Genomic DNA, 20,351 nt, shown 5'->3' on the forward strand with positions numbered 1-20,351 from the left:
TTCATTTGCATGCACTTCTGAAATGACTGATTGACAATGCAGATTACTTGGTCAAAAGGAAACAGAAAAAAATTGTTCAAAGAGAAGGCACGGATGGGTTTTTTGATAAAATAGACCCAGGTTTCATCTCATTTTTAACTTGCTTATCTCTCCTCCTTCAAGTCTTTGAAGTCCCTTCATTCAGTACCCTCAAGCCACAGGGACTTCCCTCAATTCCTCAAATGCACCATGTGTTTCTTCAGGGTTTCCACTCACGCTCTAGCTTCTTCTAGAATATACTTCCTCCTACAATTCATTTGAATATCACCTATTTTTTTGTTCAGGTTTCAAACTTGGATGTTTTTATTCATCGAGACCCTCCACAGGCTTCCTGTAATCTAAATCAGCCTATCTTCTTTCCTATCAGTTGCCACTGTTTGTGGTATATACTTGGTGGTGTTTATTAGTGAAATACCTGTCTTTTCACAAAAGGGAAAGAGTTCCATGAGGGCAAAGACTACATCGGCTTGGTTCATCAATGCTCATACCATAGCTTGTAGTTAAATATTCTTTGGGTGGGAATGTAAATTGGTGTAGCCAATATGGAGAGCAATATGGACATTTTTCAAAAAATTAAAAATAGACACACCATATGATCCAGTCACTCCATTTCTGGATATTTATCCAAAGAACACAAAAAACACTAATGTGACAAGATATATGCAACCCTGTGTTCGTTGCAGCGTTATTTTCGTTAGTCAAGGTATTAAAACAATATAGTTGTCCATGAATCGATACTAGCTAGCTATTAAAAAAACAAGATGAAATCTGGTTATTTGCAAATAACATATATGGATCTTGAAAGTATTATGTTAAGTTAAATAAATCTGATAAGAAAGAAAATTATCATATAGATTCATTCATATGTGGAATATAAAGAAACAAAGCAAACAAACAAACAAAAACTCATAGGTGCAGAAAACAGGTTCTGTTTACCACACGGGAAGGGTGGATGGAGGAGCGGTTGAAATGGGTCAAGGATGTCAAGTGGATGTTGACAGGTTAAAAACTACAATTTTGGTGGTTATACGATGGAGCATTTATAATGCAGAAATACAATGCTTACCCCCAAAGCTTAGATAATGGCATTAACCTACTGTTACCTTAATGAAAATTTATTTTACAAAAGAAAAATATTTTTGAGTGAATGAATTAATGGTATTGGTTAAGTTACTCAATCTCTAAGAGTTTAAAGTCTTTATATGTACAATGAAATATTGATTCCAGTTTCCTAGAGTTCTCATTAGAATGAAATGAGGTAACAAGTCTAATTGGTTCAGGACAATAGTTGGTGCTTCATATATATTATTCAAGACCTGAGAGTTATCTGAATTCTTTGACTCAATTACTTTCCACGTGACTTAGGATAAGTATTCTCTTTCTCTCTGTTCTTTTATTTTCTTTTATTATTAGGTCATATGCTATAAAAAACACAAAAAGCAGTTATTTCATAATTTTTCATTTGTCCAGAACTTTTGTACAGAGAAGTAAAATAGAATTTGATATTTTCAGACGTATTACACTATAATTTGTAAGCAAGATGAAGAAGGTATTTCATTCCCAGTTATGAACAGTAATGTTGATAGACAAGAAATCAAAAATATTTGCATCAAATCATATTAAGCTTAGTGGGAGAGACAAGTTCTAATGGGGTATTAGCCTCCATATTTCTTTTACCCTGACATTGCATTCCTTATTTTTGCTTCTTCTGTGTTGGGAGAATTTGATCACTCTTTTCCTTGCCACTGATTCCTGATAAAACTTTCATTTGCCCACTCATTCTTGTGATGTGTTTTTGAAAGGAAATGAATTTTTTGTTGCCTGTGATTACACTATAGCCTTTATCTCAGCCTCAGTCAGGAACAATCTATATACACATTCCTATAATTGAACACAGTGACTAATGAGTTTATAAACCAATTGATTAATGACTATAAATGCATCTTCATTCACAGTAGATAGAGGTAAATAAACGACAAAATGTGCATGGTACTGTATTATGAATTTCTCAAACCTGCTCCTCTGGTTCCTTATTTCTTATGTCCCAGAAACTTCAGAGCAGCATATATGGCCTGTCAAACTTGGGAAGCTGGCAGTGTGACAGCACTAGTCCTGGGGGTCTTCACAGAATAAGCAGTCAGGGTCCTGGTCGGCTGGAGATTCCATCTGAATAGTGAGTGAGTGCACAGTAAAGCTGTTGCTGAGGGCTTTAGCAATCTCTCTCCGAACAACCTGGCTGTCCTGGCTGGCTGCTGTTGATAAAGAACCACAGTGAGATTGGCATTGATTGCACACACTTGGGCAACTGCTAAATCTCCAGCTTTGAGTACTTTGTCTTTGACCTAGTGGTGTGGGGCATGAGCAGAGCACTCAGAAGGAACCAGGTTGGCTCTGACAATCAGCTACATTCATCAGACCAGGCAAAGGGAAATGCTGCAGCAAAGCATCCTGTCACTATGGGAACTTGCCCTGCCTGCTGTTCTCTCTAGGGTCAACTCTCCTAGGAGCTGTGTATAGAAGGAGAGAGACGCTTTGGAGATAGTCAAGGTGGAACGATCTCATATACAATCCTGCTCACCAGGCCCCAGGGACGACGGGGTTGCAGCCCTTCGATCTAATCAGAACTTATATCAAGGCCAGTGACAGGAACCAGGAAGCATTTAGAGCTCCCCACAGACCTTTCTCAGAGCAGCAGCCCTCAATGCCATCTTTTCTCTTGTCCTGAATGATAGGAAGAGGCTGTAAAGTTCCCTCTGTAGTAAACTGATTGCTTACTGGATTCTTCCACTGCAGTGAAATATAGGTGTAGTGGAGACTATAAATTCCCTGGAGCCAGATCTATGCCTCTCAGTGAAGATGAGGATGTCTGAGAAAGCACAATTCCCAAGTGACCACCACGGGCGTTCCTGTGCCCTGCCCCTAAGTAATTTCTTGAGTTACAATTTAGCAGCCTGACATCCTTGGCTTAAGCTGTCTTCTGAGGTCATGAAAGACATTGCACTAACTATTTTCCCAGCTAGCACATGTCATGGGCAAAATAACCTTTCACTTCAGGAAGAAAATTTTAGGGGAAAAAAACAAAACCTAAGAATTATTCACAAGGTTATAGAATTTGTAACCATCCAGTAAAGGAACCTCCATTTATTTCAACTAACACATCTTTTAGCCTGTTAGAACCTTCAGGATGGGACCTGTGTCTCCATCTTTCCATCTTCAGTAGCAAGCAAAGCAAAGAAGATTCTCAGGGAAGATTTATTGTTGGATTCATCCCTGTGGTTTTAGGGGTAGGGCAACAAGTCAAAACAGGTAAAGCCTAATTTCCAAATCTAAGACTTTGAAGTTCTGAACTTCCAAAGTTCAGAATCGAAGACTTTGTTCTGCCCTCTGCACTTGGCCTCAAGGGATGCCATATCACTGTTTCTATGACAACATCTAGATGTACGATAGTTTTCAAAGGTCCTTGGTAATACAAAACACTTTGCAGTTGTTTTGACAGGCAACAGACAATAAAGGCAGTTCTGCAAAAGGAGGAAAATTACTGACTTTACAGGACCAGGACTAAATTTTGTCCACAGTGTTTACAAAACTTACTGACCTGCGGCAACATGAACTGATAGGATTACTTGGTTCATTGTTAGAGACCAGATGTGCAAGCTGTGCACAGACACCACTCCATCCACCGATAAGATCAGCTCTTTCACGCCATTGTAATTCAGGCTCTTTGGCACACCTGACAAGAGGGGAGAACAGGAGGTTATTGCTACCCAGCTAACACAACCCAGTAAGACGGCTGAGTGGGGCTGCAGTCCTCAGCAAAACACCAGCTTCTCTCCTCTGTATTGATTCTTCAAATGTTTCCAAATAGGAGTCACCTGGCTATTTCAAAGGGCTTAACATCAACCAGACAAAGAGTACTGGTTGCAGAGTTTACCATGCAATAACCAACAACAGTAATCACTCTTTGATTTCGGGATTATTATTAAACCAGGGTATTATTAAGCCAATTGTGCTTTTCCCAATTATCTTCACATACACTCTGGAAAGCAAAATGAAATGACATGGGATTTGGAATTAAGTCATCTTTGGTTCACATAATGGCTGCAACTATTGCAAATTTTCCCAAATTGTAGGACTTCTCTAATCTCAGCACATTTGTAATTAAAATAGGAGTGATAAAATCACAAAGTTCTTTGAGGAGTAAATCAGAAAATATGTGTCCTTTGTAAACAGTCATGCTATACAAATGTTAGTTACCCAGTGGTCACTTAGTGAGCTGTGTTAGTAGGGGATTCTGACATTGTAACACCACCTAATTCATTGGTTTATGAAACTTCTATTATGGTAGTTACATCAGTCAGGGTTCAAAGTCTGGGTCCCAGAGTGTAATAGTTTGACTGTACTCCTTGTTTCTAAGGGAAGGTGTGGGGCACACAGGAATCAGCCCTTTTTTGGGACAGAAGGGTCTGGGGTGTCCCTAGCCTGGAAAGAGAAAGCTAAAAAAAAATAGGATCACTTTTTAGTCAAGGATTTACATACAGAAGATAAGAGGAAATGAATGTGTGAGGAAGCTTGCTTTGGTAGCTATACAGAGAGAAATCAAACCAATGGTTAGTTAGAATGATAAAAGATATCAGTTCCATATAGGAATTAAAAAAATCAACTCAACCAGCACAACAATGGGGCAGTCATTTGACATATAGGTAAATGCCTCTCATCCTAAGAAGATGCTGTAGAAGAGATTTCTAAGCATGGCTGCTTTTTTAGCCTCCACTTCAATTATATTGATATATACACAATGGAAGCACCTGGTATATTTATTAAAAATACATACACTTCAGCTCCATTCCAGTGCTCCTGAAGAAAATCTCTAATGGATGAGAATATGAAACCTATAGACTTTCAGAGTGGTTTTCCATCGTAGATGCATATTAATATCACTAGGGAGATTTTAGAAATAGTGATGACTCGATTATATCCAAAAGCAATTACATCAGAATCTGAGGCTAGGGTCGGCCTTAGTATGGCCATAATTCTATTGGTGATTTTGACCTACAGCCTGTTGAGAACAGTTGCACTATTTCCAAGTCACCAGGATACAGTGATTCTCAGGTTTGGCTGCATGTTAGGAAATATCAAAGCCTTTCCCCACCCCAGTCGATTTAATCAACATTTCTGTGTATAGAACCTGGGTTTAAACATTGCTGAAAGCTTCCCAGATGCTTGCCATGAGCAAATAGGTGAGAATCACTTGCTTAAAAGAATAGAGAATCCTCTTCCTTCCTTGTGTCAGGATTAAAAAATCTTGTTCATATGGATTTCCTCCGTGAGCCTAACTTACAATTCTCTGTAGTTGGAGTTTAGTTTAATTTCATTTCATATATCAATGTATTGTTTCATGGAGGTAACACGGTGCTGGTCAGCATGTTCTTTTATTCTATGAGCTGCAAAAGACTCCATGCTATAAGCAAATTAAAAGAGTTTTTGGCTCAGCTTAACCATCAAATGTGTGTGGGGTCATGGGTGAAATTGTTATATTACAATCACTGTAATAATAATACATCTTTATTGAGAACATACCCCATGTCTAAGTTTGTGCTAAGCACTTTATTTGTAGTGATTATTTCATTTAATAATTATAAGAACTCTATGAGTTAGTTTTCAATGCTATAATTCCTATATAATTTGGGGAGAGGACAGTGGGAGGTAGAAAGGTCGAGAAGCTTTGTAAAGACCATATAGATAAGTGGTAGAGCCGAAAATGTGGAATTCTAAAGTTCATACTCTGAGTGTGAATTGTCATGTAAAAGCTAGATTCCAAGTGTTGCAACTCAAATGCTAGATTCCAAAGGCTGCAATCTAATGTCTGTCATCATTGGGGAGTTATAATTGACCTTTAAAAGACTGTGGTCATTCATCTAGGACCCTTGAAATGAAGTCATAAACCCACTACCCTTTGCTCTCTTGCCTTGCTTATCTTTTTTTATGTAGAAGACAAGTTCATCATTACTTATTTTAGTCTAGAAAATAATGTTGACAAGCAAAGGAATATGCTTCCCCTGGCCTCAATGTTCCATCAATCTTAGAAAACATTTTTCCTGAAGAAAAGGCTGCAAAGATATTAATGCATCCAGAAAATACTCAAATTAGTGTCAAAAAGTAATTTCCCAGACATACAAATACATGCAAAAGACCACTCAATATCACTCATAATTATGGAACTACACATGGAATCAGTAATATATAGTGTACCTATCAATTAGAAAAGAATCAAAAGTTTGATGATGCCCAATGACAATGAGAATGTGAGGGTATGGGCACTGTCTTGCTTTTGTTGGGAAATAAATTGTTATGGAATCTTTGGTAGAAAGAATAATATTTGCCAAATTTTAGAATGCACATAACTTTTGAGATAGCAATACCACTTCCAGGAATTACGCCATGGATATAAGGTGCTGAAAATATATATGCACAGAATGATAATTATAGCATTGTTTGTAATGTCCATTAAGCATGTAAGCAAGTACATGGATACAGTAGAATACTTTGGAGCTATGAAAAAGAAGGGGGTGTATCTATGTATCCACTAGTATGAAAGATCTCCAAGAAAAAAAAAAAAGCAAGGTACAGAACAAAACAAGCATCAATGTAAAATCCTGTTTGTATAAAAAAAAGACATATACACATATGTTTATTTGTGGTATATTGTGTGGATGCATAGAAAGATATATAGGCATCTATTTATGGATCTACACATATTTTTTAGAAAGACATAGATCAACTTATTTATAGGTGTTACCTTTGACGAATGGGGCTGAGAATTCAAAGGCTGGAAAATGGAGAGACTTTTTCTTATCATTTTCTACTTTATTTTAAAATTTTACCAAGTACAAGTATCTTTTTATGCTAATGTAATTTGAAAACTGGGTTTAAAAATTAAGCATCTTTCAGAAATGAGTAACATTGCTGTTTCAACAACTAGCTGCACTTTTCCTTAAATAAAATAATATAGTCTTCAAAGAGAAGCTATATGGAGAGAAAAAAAATGAATACAGTCATCTCAAATTGTGTATCGATTTGTCTTTTATCCTCCCCTTTAGGTCAATAACTTCCATAATAGCAACAACAGCTGCAGCTCAGCATTTGGCCCTCAAGAAAGGAAACGGCTGCATCTGTGACTTGACAAACCAAATATCATCACCCTGAGAGCAGGAAAGTTTTCTCATTATTCAGTGATGTTGGACTCCATTTTCTGTTTTGCTGTCACCAACACTGTTATCAGCCATAGGGCCCAGCACGAACAAAGCCCTTACACATATGCCCACCAGTGACCACCAACGAAGTGTGAGCCTCCCTGTAGGCAACCGCCCCTGAGACTGTCTCCCTTGCATGCAAACATGCTGGGCGAAGAAGAAAACTTCAGCCAATGTCTGGAAACCTGGGCTCATCTGAATGTTTGCTGGGTTGCAACCCTCGAGTTCTGAGTGAATTTTCTAGGTGATGTTCCCAGTGTCCTCATCATGGAATCCCTGAAGTGGTATGAAAAGACTAGTGCAGTGGTTCTCAAAGTGTGGTCCCTGGACAGCAGGATCAGCATCTTATTAGAAATATAAATTCTCAGGTCCCACCCTAGACCTGCTGATTCAGGAACTATTAGGGTAAATTCAGCAATCTGTGTTTTAACAAATGTCCCAAGCGATTGTGATGCCACTAAAGTTTAGAAGTGCTGGACTAGTCTGACAAGGAATATAGACAAAATCCACAATAATTACAATGCTGCCAGAAGGATGCATTTATGCAGTTTTTCTTAGGTCTTTTCTATATTATTAAGGATAGATTTATATATTTTTCAAACTCTCGCTATCTTCAGTGTTTGTGTGTATTGTTTTTATACTGTGCCATATTTTTGAGTAATTACTGGAGCAAAAACAGACACCAATTCTTCTTATTTGTTCCTATAAGACTAAAATCACAGTATTTGTTTTCCTAAAAATTCCTCATATGTTCCACATTTTCTCTATAATGCAAATTAGCAATGAGTGTACCTCGAGGTTATCCCCTTTTGTGATTATAAGGAAGAGAAAACATTGATCATAATAATAATAAAATCACTCCTACCTTCCATGAATATGATGGAGAAGTCCTTTAAGATAGTGATGGTACTGGCCAAAACCAGGATGGAAAAAACAAATGTGCAAATTGGGTCAGCCATTTTATAGTCTGGCTAGAAAAGATAGGGACTTTGGTTAACTGAATTTGCATCCCCCATGCAGAAAGTCTGATTTATTGAATTAGTAAACCTCCCAGCGTCCCTGCTCCATTTCACTGAGAAACAGTTTCTTTATCTCCCCTTCACCCTCCTGATACTTGACACCCCACTCAAAGGCAAAACTTCCTGGAAACACAGTGCTGCCTTTCAGCTTTAACCTACCAGTGACTATAGCAGGGAGCCCATAGGCCATGTTCTCTCTGGAACTTAGGAAGTAAAGGAATAATATCCTTCATGGCTCTCTCAAGAGACCTGAGCTGACTTCTCTCAAATGAATAAAAGTGCAGAGTATGGAATGAAAATATGCACAAATTTGCACAAGAATCAATGATGTTTTGGCATTAATCATGACGAAAAAAAGGGCATCATCTGTTCAGAGGTTATGTTACCAAAGAAAGGGGGGTACCATGTTCCCCACCCCACTTAAAGAGCCGAGTGGCCAGGGGAAGCTGAATAACATGGAAGGCAGATGGGTTGAGGGGAGAAAAGAAAAAGGAAAAGCTCTTGTTCCTGTGGCCAAACTTGCACCCTGGTACTGGAAGGAGACACAGAAGGAGACACAGAAGGAGGAGAAACATGAAGAGACACTTGGCAAAGATACGTGAGGAGACCAACATGCGACCGTTATCTTGACCTGTACTTTGATTTTGCTCCTTGGGTCCCAGATTTTCCTGGTCGTTTTTTCCTTCTTATGCAATGAAGGTCTTTCAGGCCTGGGTAGCCCTGCTTCAGGCCAGCCCTGTTTGGCTGGGCATTTGCCCATAGGAGATGAGGTGTGTGTGTGTTATGTTGGGAAACTATTCCTTAATCTCTTCTCTGTCTATGCATACTAATTCTTTACAATTCTTTCACACTAAGAATCTGCTTTAATCTTTGTGTGTGCAAATGGTGGGGCCCCTTAGAGTATGCAAGTGTGGGGGTACAAGAGGGTCCCCCTTGTTCTCATCTAACAGTTGCATAGAACCAAGGCCTGGATGGACTTTGGTCTTGGTACATGGAATTAGCTTTTTTCTTTTCCTCCAAGTGTGACACATTCATAAGACAGACAACTTTGATGAAATCCTGAGTATAAACTGAGGCCTCATACTTGCTTTTTTTCTCCTCCACCCCAACTGAAGCGTTTAACTTTAGGGTGAAACACTTGCTATTCTGCCCTTGGTGGATGTTTTTGGCATAGAGAAGTCCATGCCTGACTGCCTCTAATAAATCTACTTCTTGCTTATATTTTATATATATATATGGCAGAAATAAGACATCAAACCAACATTTGTAAGTGTATTCTCAAGCTCCACTAACCCTTACAATTTTGAACTCTGTTGACTTAAATTTTTCAGTGGGTATCTTGTCCAATTGAATTTGGACGTCTTTGAAAATTTTATTTGTAAGTTTTCATTTTTCAGTGATGTAATAAAGATTTCCTGCTAACTGGACAATCACGGTATAAACAGCCAGAGATGAATTCTCTTCTCCATTAATCCCCAATCTTCAACTGAACCTACCTCTGTAAGTTCTTAGTATAACCAAATAAAAATCTATAGTAAATATGGCCAGAGGAGGTTCACCCGGAATATATTCCCACTTTCCATTATCACCCTGGCATTTGGAGAAGTTACCTCCTGCTCCAGCTCCAGCCCCCATTTGTGGATGATATAGTTACTCTACCCTTCCCCAGCGAAGCAGTAGGTCGGTTAGACTCTCTTTCCCAGAAATACGAATTTTCAGCAGAGTGAAAAGAATAGAGAAAAAAATCAGTAGGATTACATTCATTTCAGTATGGTGCCTGGGACAGAAGGTGGATAGTTTTTCTGAAATCTACATTCCAAAAGGTGTCGTTATTTCCAACCCTGACTCTGTCCAAGGATACCTCCAGTAAATTTCAGGCAATATATCTACTTCTCGCTTAAAGTGAACTAGAGATCTCTTTGTTATTTACAACCCAAGAACTTTAAGTTATTTCTGATTCCATTGCTGTCCATCTTGACACCATGACAAAAAGAACTGCTTTTTTGAAAGAATGGCAGCTCTGCAACTAAAGACAGAGTTTGCAGGAATTTGGAGACTCTAAGGTTTCAAGCACTGAGTGATTATTTAAACTTTGCAAAGTAGTTTATATAGGCAGACAGAGTCTGTCCACCCTCATTTAAGTTAATATTGGAGAGTCAGCTTATATACTATCTAATCTATAAAATTGTGGTGTGGGGAAAATAAACACACTTACCTTAAAGTAGATAATAAGCGCACTGGTCAGCACACTGATGCTCTGAATTAGGTCCCCAAGGGCATGCACAAAAGCTGCTCTCACACTGGCATTCGCTTGCACTTCCTTGTGAGTGTGGCCTGAGTGTCTCTGGTGCAAAATCACACTCAGTCTGAAAAAGAGAACAAGGTCCTTGGTAGACCTGAGATGAATTCTTAAAAACATAAGCAAGAATGGAGGAGTTGACAAAAGCACCTCAAATGGCCCCAGAATGCCACACAGTTGAAATGCCAATGCTTTAAAAGGTGCTACTTTGGATGAATTTCTAACACAAGATTTTTAATTTCAAAATCATAAAATTTAAATTTTTTTCATAATATCCAAAATTTTTGTCATAAAATTAAATTTTTTTCACCTCGGGACAGGCAACAAAGATTCACTTCAGTTTTTTCATTCATCTACCTAACACTACTGTTTCATGTTAAAACTGGGAAGTATCACTTCTTAAAGGAGAAACAAGGATTTAATAAAAAGGATGGGAAATAACATCTTTTGGGATATACTATCAGCCACTGTACTAGGCTTCACGAAGTGAACTTCATCAAGATTGGCTTTTTTAATTTTTCATTTTCTTTCATTTTATTCATTTCCATGAGAATGTGAAATCTGCATAATTCATAATTTCCTAAGGGCCACAGAGAGTGCTGTACTTATGTGTATGTAGCTATTTATCAAGAGAGTCGAATATATTAATGTATTATAAATATTTAAATATCTTGGAACAGACATTAAGGGAAAAAGTTATTGTTTAATATCACGCTTCCCAGTCTATTTGCAAGTAAAGAGTATGCTAAATCTCTGATCCTCACCACAAAGTGGATGACTGCTACCCACCAAGATTTGATCATTACAGAATGTAAAATTTTCAGGTGAACACTATTTTGCTATAAATTAATTTTCAGTTAAGAGTTTAAGTTTCATTAGAGAGCCTGGTCTGGCTGGCAGTTAAGAGACTCTCTAGATCTGTCATGCACGCACATCACATTGTCATTCATCTTTATACTCATTTCATTAAAAAAAAGAAAACTTACTTAGGGACTCTTGTAGGCAAAGCGCTGTTAAATGCTTGTAGCATAAGAGTGAGTGAAAACAGACATGACCCCTCTCCTGTGTGACTTTAAGTGTGATGGAGAAGGCAGAGGTTTAAAACACACACACATAAGTGGAAAATTCAAATTCTAACGTTTTGTAAGAACTGGTGCTATGGGATAGGGCAACAGAGGAGCCTTATTTAGTTAGACAAAGCAATTGAGCTGGATTTGAAAAGTTAGGTTAAAGTTAATAAAAGGGCTAAGAGAGGAGGAATATTTCAGATAAAGAAAACTGAGCATGTAAAAGCCTCAAGGCGGGCCTCTTTCATGGCACAAGGGGTTAAGACGCAACCTGGAAGCTCACTACAGCCACTGCAGCATGAGTTCGATTCCTGGCCAGGGAGCTACCCATGTGGCACAGCAGACCTCTCCTGACTCACATGCTGCTCCCCTCAGCAGTGTATTTCAGTCCATCTGCCTGTTCTGTTCCCCCACTCTGCCTCTGGTGAATCCTCTCACCCCCCACAACTCTTGCCTGTACCCCAGTTCTTGTATGTATAAATAAATAAATTTTTAAAATAAATGAATGAATGAATGCCTTAAGGCTATGGCAATAATTTTTATTCTAGAATCCTTTTGCAACTTCTATTAGAATTTGCCTCCTGATTTTTTGGGTCCCCAAGGAATAGATTTATTCCCAAGTTACTGCTCTGATATTCCTATATTCAGATCAGACAGCATGTAGTAGCAGTTGAAACCTGTAATACAGGTTCCGGGAGAAAATATTGTACTTAGTATTTTTATCCATAAATTACTACCTACTTGCATGGAAAAGTCAATGCTTTTCAATTCCCTTGTCCTTTTAAGTATTAAAAATACCTGCAATTCAGGTCAAAGTTCATAAGCAGTTGCAGTAAAAAGCAAATTTGGACGGTATCTCTTTAGAAAGTCAGACTCAATCATTGAGGTCCCAGATTTATGTGGTAGTTATCTAGGAGTTTCCTTCATCTTCATGAGGCATGGGCACACCTATGAGACTTAAGACTCTGGAGAAACCCTTCATATTTCTACTCATCCTGCTGCCTTGTGGACTTATTGTTCTCATGCAAAGAAGATGCTCTTGACCCCAGTTTGCAGCAGCGAGAGCTCTGGCTATTCATCTCCTTGTGATGATAGATTCACATTGATCTGCCCCCATTTCTTTCTCTCGGTGCCAACGTGAAACGCATTTTCAAGTTAACCATTGGAAGCAAGAACCAAGTCAGAGATAGCAAATACCACTCCTCCAATGTGTTTAGCTCAGAGACTTTGAGCAATCAGTGACAGAGAAGTGGGAAAAATGGAGCAGGTATCAGGTATAGGGTGTAAGAATGACCGATGGAGATTTTTCAAAGGGGACATGCTCAGATTTCTCTCTTAATTCCAGAGGTCCCACTGTGCCCTTTTAAAAATCAAGTCTTAATGGTCTCCCTGACGGCGCAGCATGAGTTCAATCCCTGGCCAGGGAGCAAACCCACATGGTGCGGCAGACTTCTCCTGTCTCGCCTGCTGCTCCCCTCGGCAGTGTATTTCAGTAGATCTGCCTGTTCTGCTCCCCACTCTGTGTCTGGTGAATCCTCTCACCCCCCACACCTCTGGCTTAGACCCCAGTTCTTTTATGCCTAAATAAATAAAATAAATCTTTACAAAAAATAAAAAGCAAGGCTTATAATGTCATTATTCTCTCTCTTCCTTCTTCACCTTTTAGTATAAGCCTGCCTCATAGCATGTATCATGGTGCATTGTAAGATGGATGGATGATAGAGAGCATGAATTTCCTGTTGCTGCTATAATAAATTACCACAGAATCTTCGTGGCTTCGAACAACATAAATTTATTTCTTAAGTTTCTAGAATTCAGAAGTCTAAATTGTGTCTGCAGTACTGCATTCTCTCTGAAGGCCTTAGGGGAGAATTTATTTCCTTACCTTATCCATCTTCCAGAAGTTACTTACATTCCTTGTCTCCTTGCTTCCAGGCTCACTCCTCCATCTTTAAGGTCCGCAGTGTAGCATCTGTACTCATCGTTGACTTCATGACTCTCTTTTTAGGACCCTTGTGGTTGCATTTCACTTACCTAGATACTCCAGAATAATCTCCCTATCTCAACAGTCCCCCTTGACTTAATCGTATTTGCAAAGTTCATTTTTCATGTATATTAATATATTCAGCAGTTCCAAGGATTAGAATGTGGTGATCTTGGAGGAGCCATTATTCAGTCTACCACAGGTAAGAGAGAGAAAGAAGTACATAGACAGATAGATACACGATAGAGTTTTAAAGGACAGTTGCCCAGAATCAGTCTGTCAAATGGGAAGGAGCCAATCAACCCTAAGATATCAAAGCCCTGGCTTCAAAACTCAACTTTCACAGACAGCTAAGCAGCTTATTTGGGAAAGAAAAGTCCAGTATGGCAATGATTACATGTCCAATAAGACGCAATCACTCATAAGGTGGTTTACAGATCATCTGAACAAGAGAATGGAGCAATGGGTGGGAATAGCTCAAAGAGAAATTTTCAATAACACAGGAAGACTTTGTATCACTCAATGATACAAAGATAAGATAAATTGCTTTAAAGGAAATGACTTTCGTTATTGGTTCTGGGAAAATATATAAAAATAATGACCATTCTATGGGGATGTTGAAAAGGAAACGTCAAACATAGAAAGGAGACCAAAGTATACAGGTTTAAGTTCCCTTCAGGGCCAGTTCCCTGGGAACTCATGATCTGTTCATGAGACAACAATTGAGCAGGAGTAGGTCACATCCCATGTGGAATGATCGAGATGCATGACAGAAGAATGTCCAGCAGCTAAACTGTGGATCTGGTGGATCTAGATAAACAACCTGGTTCTACACTAATTGTCAATTTACATAATCTCTCTGACCTTCAATTTGCTAATCTGTAAAGTCGCGTTGTGAACATTAACCTTGATAATATATATCATTTTCTAGCATTGTCTCTGATAGATAGGAGACATTCAAAATGAGAACTATTTGAAGGTGACATTAAAACACTCTTCCCAGCTTAAACTAGCACGACCAGCCTTATTTTCATTCTTAGGAGCCCTTTGAGTACCCTGACACATGGCTAGCCTCTTCACAAGTGGAAGGATTAAAAACAAAAAGTCCACAAATCTCTTGTACAGACAGGATTAAAGATAAGCCCCTTGGGTAGTTTCAGGGGTGACTTACATGATATTGGCCAGCACCGCGCAACCCGACACGATGATCATCACCGTCGCCTGGATCTGGTAATTGGGGTGCAGCAGGCGTTCACACGCCAGGTACACCAACACACCAGTCACCACCCAAACGCACAGGACGGACAGCAGGGCACCAAGGATCTCTAGAGAGTCAAGCACACAGATACCCGCACACAAGGAATTCATGAATCACCTTTACCCCCCAGAGTCATAGCACATTAATATTGCTTCCCCAGATTAGAAAAAAAAAAAAAAGAGGCTAGAAACTGGTTTACTCAGTGATTTACAAAGCAAATGTATGGATGGATTTTAGCACTAAGATGAGACCTTTAATGTTGCATTCACAAAACATCAGTCTCTGAGTTCATTATGCTCCATATTACTAATTTTTAGCAAATTTTTAAAGCTTAGTAATTGCTGCCTCCCCTTGCTGTTTTCCTTGGAATTTTAATTTAAACAGGTGTTAAAATGATTGAAACTTATTAGGAGATGAAATAACGAGACACAAAGTAAAATGTGTTTAGCAACTCTTAATTTCACCATAAAACATTTGCAACTTGCCTGTATCAGTACCTTCTGTGGAATAAGATAGTAAAAGAAGACTTCAAATGGTGCTTGATAAAAATGGGTCTCATTTGCCAATCCAATATTATAAACACACAGGCAAGCTCAGAGGAATAGCAACCCTCTAGCTAAATTTGAAGAGCAACAAGAGAAAGCAGTATCAGTATGGAGACACTTGTATTAATATTTAAAGGTAAGATAGTGTTCAATCTGCCCATTGAGCAGAGTATATTCACTCAATTAGGAGTTCCTTGATACCTCACTCTCATCTTGAAATTAACTTTGTTGGTAGATTCCAAGGGTTGATGGCACATCCCATAGTATTGACCTTCCCTTCCTTAAAGCTGAGCTACGTAAGGTGTTTTGTTCTCAGTGTGTAGCTATTATTTCCCAGACTTCAGCTATTTCCATTCAACCTTCATAGTTTTTGCTTTATCCACATACCATTTATCTTAAAAGCCAATTCACTTTTCACACGTAGCTTCTTCCTAAATAGCGTTTTTAATGAGGCTGTGTGTCTGATGTGCTAACTGATTTTCTAGTACATATTAGGATATGTCATTATTGTCCATGTGACACAGTATCATCTGACTTACAGCCCTGGCACATTTCACTGTGGGAAACAGTGGGAGATGTTTAGGCCATGAATTCCAGTTTCAGACACATAAAGTCTGCCAGTTACTGGCCATGTGATTTTAGACAAGTAACTTAACCTGCTTGAGGCTGTTTCCTTGTCTGTAAAGTAAGTATAATAAACAGTACATCTAACAGGTGGCATCTGTTATAGGTTGAGCTGTGTGCCCCCCAAATTCATATATTGAAGTTCAAACCCTTAATGCCTCAATGATGACCCTATTTGGAAATAGGATTGTCTTAACTAATATATTTTTTTAAGATAAAATGAAGTCATAATGGAGTAGGATGGGGGCCTCCCTGGTGGCGCAGCAGTTGAGCGCTGGGTTGCGAAGCTGCCCGCGGCCTCTGCAGCGCCGGTTCAATCCCCAGCCGCTGGGTGAAGGTCCCACATGGCGCGCAGACCTCTCCTGCCGCCCGCTGCTCCCCTCAGCAGAGTACTTCATCACTCTGCCTGTTCTGCTCCCCGCTCTGGCTCTGGTGAATTCTCTCACCCTCCCGCGCCTCTGATTGTACCCAATGCTTGTAAAAATAAATAAATAAATCTTAAAAAAAAAAAAAATGGAGTAGGATGGGTCCATAATCAGACCTGCATGCAGGAGGATAACAGGAGAAGATGAAAGCAAGTCAAGAAATGCCTAAGACAGGCAGCTAACCACCAGCAGGTAGGAGAGAGCTGTGGAAGTGATTTCTTCCACTGTGGGAGTGTTCACAGACCTCACAAGAGACCAAACGTTACCTTGAACTTGTTTTTCAATCTTCTGAAACTCAGAGACAATAAGTTTCTGTTGTTTAAGCCCCCAAGTTTCTATCATTTTGCTATAGAATATGTAGGAAACTAATAGCATAGGCAGCAAATCCACCTTGGAATGTTTATTCTTTTATCAGTCTAGCTAGGCTATTTAAAACCTCTCTTTGCAGAATATTTAGAGGATTAGGTCCAAGAATTTCCAGTTAGCCAGAAAAAGAGATTGGGTTTGTAGTTTCCTCCCCATGAGAGTCCAGGTCAGGGTATGCAGGTCCAAATCTAGACCTGTGGCTAGGAGGGATGGCAAGACTGGAGTTAGAAGGGGAAAACCCAAACACCACACCCTAAAGTCAGGTGTAGGCACTAACATAGAACAAAAGACAGTCAAGAATTGAAAAGTAACCACTTAAAAAAGAGGCCACTGATAATGGCTATCAGGACTGCTCAGAAAACTGTTATTAGAGCAGTTGTTAACCAACCAGCCTCCCCTACGTGTACACAGCAGTGCTGCCCAAGATGGGAGCCACCAATGGCATGTGACTATTTCAATTTAAATTAAGAAAAACAGAAAGCTCCGTTTTTCAGTAACACTAGCCACAATTAAAGTGCACAGCTGACACATTATACTCTCCATTATAGAACATTTCCCCCAAAGTCAAGTCCTGTTGGGAAGCCGATGCTCATAAACTCCCATGGCCAGCATGAGAGAGTACAGGCAGTGTTCCAACAGAATGAGAGAGTCCAGGCAGTTTTCCAAATTCTCAGCCCTCCCTATGTTTATAAAACATCCCATGTTTATGAAACTACGTTGGCCAATGGCACCAGAAAGGGCAAAGCATGTGTGAAAATTTGTATGGTGAAATGATGGCTGCTCTCAGCCAAAGGTACATGTTTTTCAACTATAGATTTGAAAGCACTTCAGCTCACATTGTCACAAATTCTTTCTACTGATGTTTATTGCCTCATCTCTCTCTCTAAGCATTGAAATAAAGATGATTCAAACCAGCCACAAAATGAACTGTTTGGTATAAAATTAAAACTTCCTATCCTTCTAAGTTTGAAAACCCAAGTCCACAATTGTCAACCTATGTGTTATGGTCTGTGTCTAGTTGTGCCTTTAGCTGAAGGCTGACTATGTGAGCATGTGCCACCCCTGTTTGCCCTCTCACCCAATGTGAAAACATGGAGTTGTGACTATTTGTTCACATTTACACAAGGAGAAGTGGCATTGCAATGTGTGCGTTGGTGTGACACTGGTAGAAATAAACCAAAGTAAACATTTGTCAGCAAAGAGACCCTCATCATGATCGGGGTCAAGCAATAGCCAAGCAAGGATGAGCAATGACTCAGTAAAAGACCCAGTTCTAAGAAAAGAGAAAAAGTAAAATTTCATTCCCTTCTGTTTTTGTGGTTGTTGATGATTGATTGAGCAAGATGTTCGGCTGAACCATTCACTGAATGGTTAGCGCTGTGTGTGAGCAAGCAAGCTTATATTCTATTCCCAACACTCCTCTGAGAAGTTCTCCAATCTCGCCAACTATCTTAGGCTCTCTGTTTATTTTGCAAATTGGCACAAGCTTACCTAACCATTTACTCTCCCAGATACAGAGCAATTTAATGAATCTCATGGCTGTTACTATAAGCTGAGATGCTCAGGTTGGGATGGTTGTTAAAGTGATGTGCGTGTGCTTGTCCCTAGTAGAGGAAGTACCACTAATCTGGCTGTTCACTGAATTAATACTGAGCACACACCTTCCCACAATCTCGTCTATTCTATCCCATGCACCAGAGATGTGCCACTAAGGAATTTTTGAACAAGGCTTTGCTTTGTTCCTTGCATATTTAATCTTCGTTTGACTTTGCAGCTCTATTCTGCTGTGAATGTTCAATTGGTGGGTTGTACCTGCTCGGTGCCATCCAAAGGTCAGCTGCTTGGAAGGGCGCTTTGAAGACAGCCACAAGGAGAAGAGACTGAGCAGGAAACTTGTCAGGTCAATTAAGAGGTGGGCAGCATCTGTGACAACAGCAAGACTCCCAGCAATATGCCCACCTGGGGGGTGCAGAATATTACAGGGGGTTAAGGAAATCCAGCGCGCAGTTAGAGTCATATACATTCTAAATGCACTTGATGAGGCTGTCCCAGACTCATAAAACTGTAGAAGAGAAAGTGTCTCAGTGTTGATTCAATCTACTTCTTCTTCCCAACTTGACAGTAAATTGAGACCCAGATAGTGGATAACATTGAAACATATAGAAAATGAATTTCAAGGGACAGGTCATTTTTAGGAAGCAAAATATAGAGCAAAATATAGAAAATATGGGGCACACTTGGAGATCATCCTGGTTAAACTGGGGCATAAGGACTGAAAAGAGGTAAAACAAGTAGAAGAGACTGGAGAGCTACAGGCCAGGTTTTAGGACTCCCGTGTGCCAGGTTGAGGACCTGGACTTTGCCTGTAAACAAGGTGTGGCAATCTGGTCCACTGTTTGATTTTGACTTTCCATTTTACCACATTCTTTAGCACTTCCATCTGCTCTGCTCATTTCTAGGATCCTCCTGAGCATGAGATCTCTGTTATGAATAGTGGGGCACAGCAAGGCCAGGGGAGGTGCCTTCCAAAGGGATTATTGCATGCACTAATCCAGTGCCACCTAGGATGAGAACTCAAGTCATGCCAGTTCCATCTTAGTATTTTTCACCATTTTTTTGGTCCCCTTGCTCCCATCTGGTTCTCCTTTGAGAAAACACCTCTAGTCTGCAAAATAGAAACCAAAGGAAAACCTTGTTTTTCTTCCCGTACACGGTTTGTTGTTCGGGAGAAATAACCTTTATTGCTCTTACTACATCTTCTCAGCAAGAGCTATCTGACTGATTGGTCCTCCCAGCAACGGTTTATTGCCTTGTGTACTACAAAGCAAAGGAGACTGTCAGTCATCAGCCCTCCATCATCAGACTCACCTTGTCTTGACTAATGATTAAAAAAAATTACATATATGTCTCATAATTGCAATAATCCCCACAGACTGCTGGCTCTAGCTGTAGTTAATAACCGGTTTGTCAAAGTTTAATGGTCTGAAGCAAAGTAGTCCTCGAGCTTGTTACTGAGCTGTCAGTGCAAAAATCGGAATGATTCATTAGCCAAAAAGCAACATTTTGCTAACAAATCAGCTGTCCTTCCAATTATCCTCTAATGTTCCTCTAACTGCCAAACTTGGGTCTGATAATAAAGCTGTGTTAATAATGCATTATTTCTTGCCCAGAGAATGACTACATGCAGATAAGCAGTGCTCACAACCTCAGCAGTAAATGATGGTGATGATTCTATGAGTTGGGCTAAAACTGTAGCTTAAATCAAGGAAATAAAACCTTACAGAATTTCTTCAGCAAGCTCAGCTGAGTCAGGAGGAAACTGAGAAAGACAAAGGGGCTGGCTTCGTAGGAAGCATGTTAATATGGAGCCTGGGAACCGAGAACCATATCGCAACCATCAGAGCTGCTTACGAGATCAGTCCAGAACACTATGGGCAATCATGCCGAATCCCATGGAGCAAACTATTTGCCAGAA

General features: G+C 39.6%; 1 protein-coding gene across 1 annotated transcript in view; it reads right to left on the minus strand.

The window, feature by feature from the left end:
- Positions 1 to 2,145: 2,145 nt before the first annotated feature.
- Positions 2,146 to 20,351, minus strand: part of SLC30A8 (solute carrier family 30 member 8) — a 30,445-nt gene continuing 12,239 nt past the window's right edge. The window contains exons 3-8 of the mRNA XM_037526962.1: positions 18,689 to 18,835; positions 14,830 to 14,983; positions 10,524 to 10,674; positions 8,155 to 8,260; positions 3,635 to 3,769; positions 2,146 to 2,291 (exon numbers count right to left, since the gene is read on the minus strand). Coding sequence (XP_037382859.1) covers positions 2,146 to 2,291; positions 3,635 to 3,769; positions 8,155 to 8,260; positions 10,524 to 10,674; positions 14,830 to 14,983; positions 18,689 to 18,835 — 839 coding nt within the window. The remainder of the gene's footprint in view (positions 2,292 to 3,634; positions 3,770 to 8,154; positions 8,261 to 10,523; positions 10,675 to 14,829; positions 14,984 to 18,688; positions 18,836 to 20,351) is intronic.

This window comes from Talpa occidentalis, unplaced genomic scaffold (genome assembly GCF_014898055.3).
Source record: "Talpa occidentalis isolate TD23 unplaced genomic scaffold, MPIMG_talOcc4v2.1, whole genome shotgun sequence".
Taxonomy (NCBI): Eukaryota; Metazoa; Chordata; class Mammalia; order Eulipotyphla; family Talpidae; genus Talpa; species Talpa occidentalis.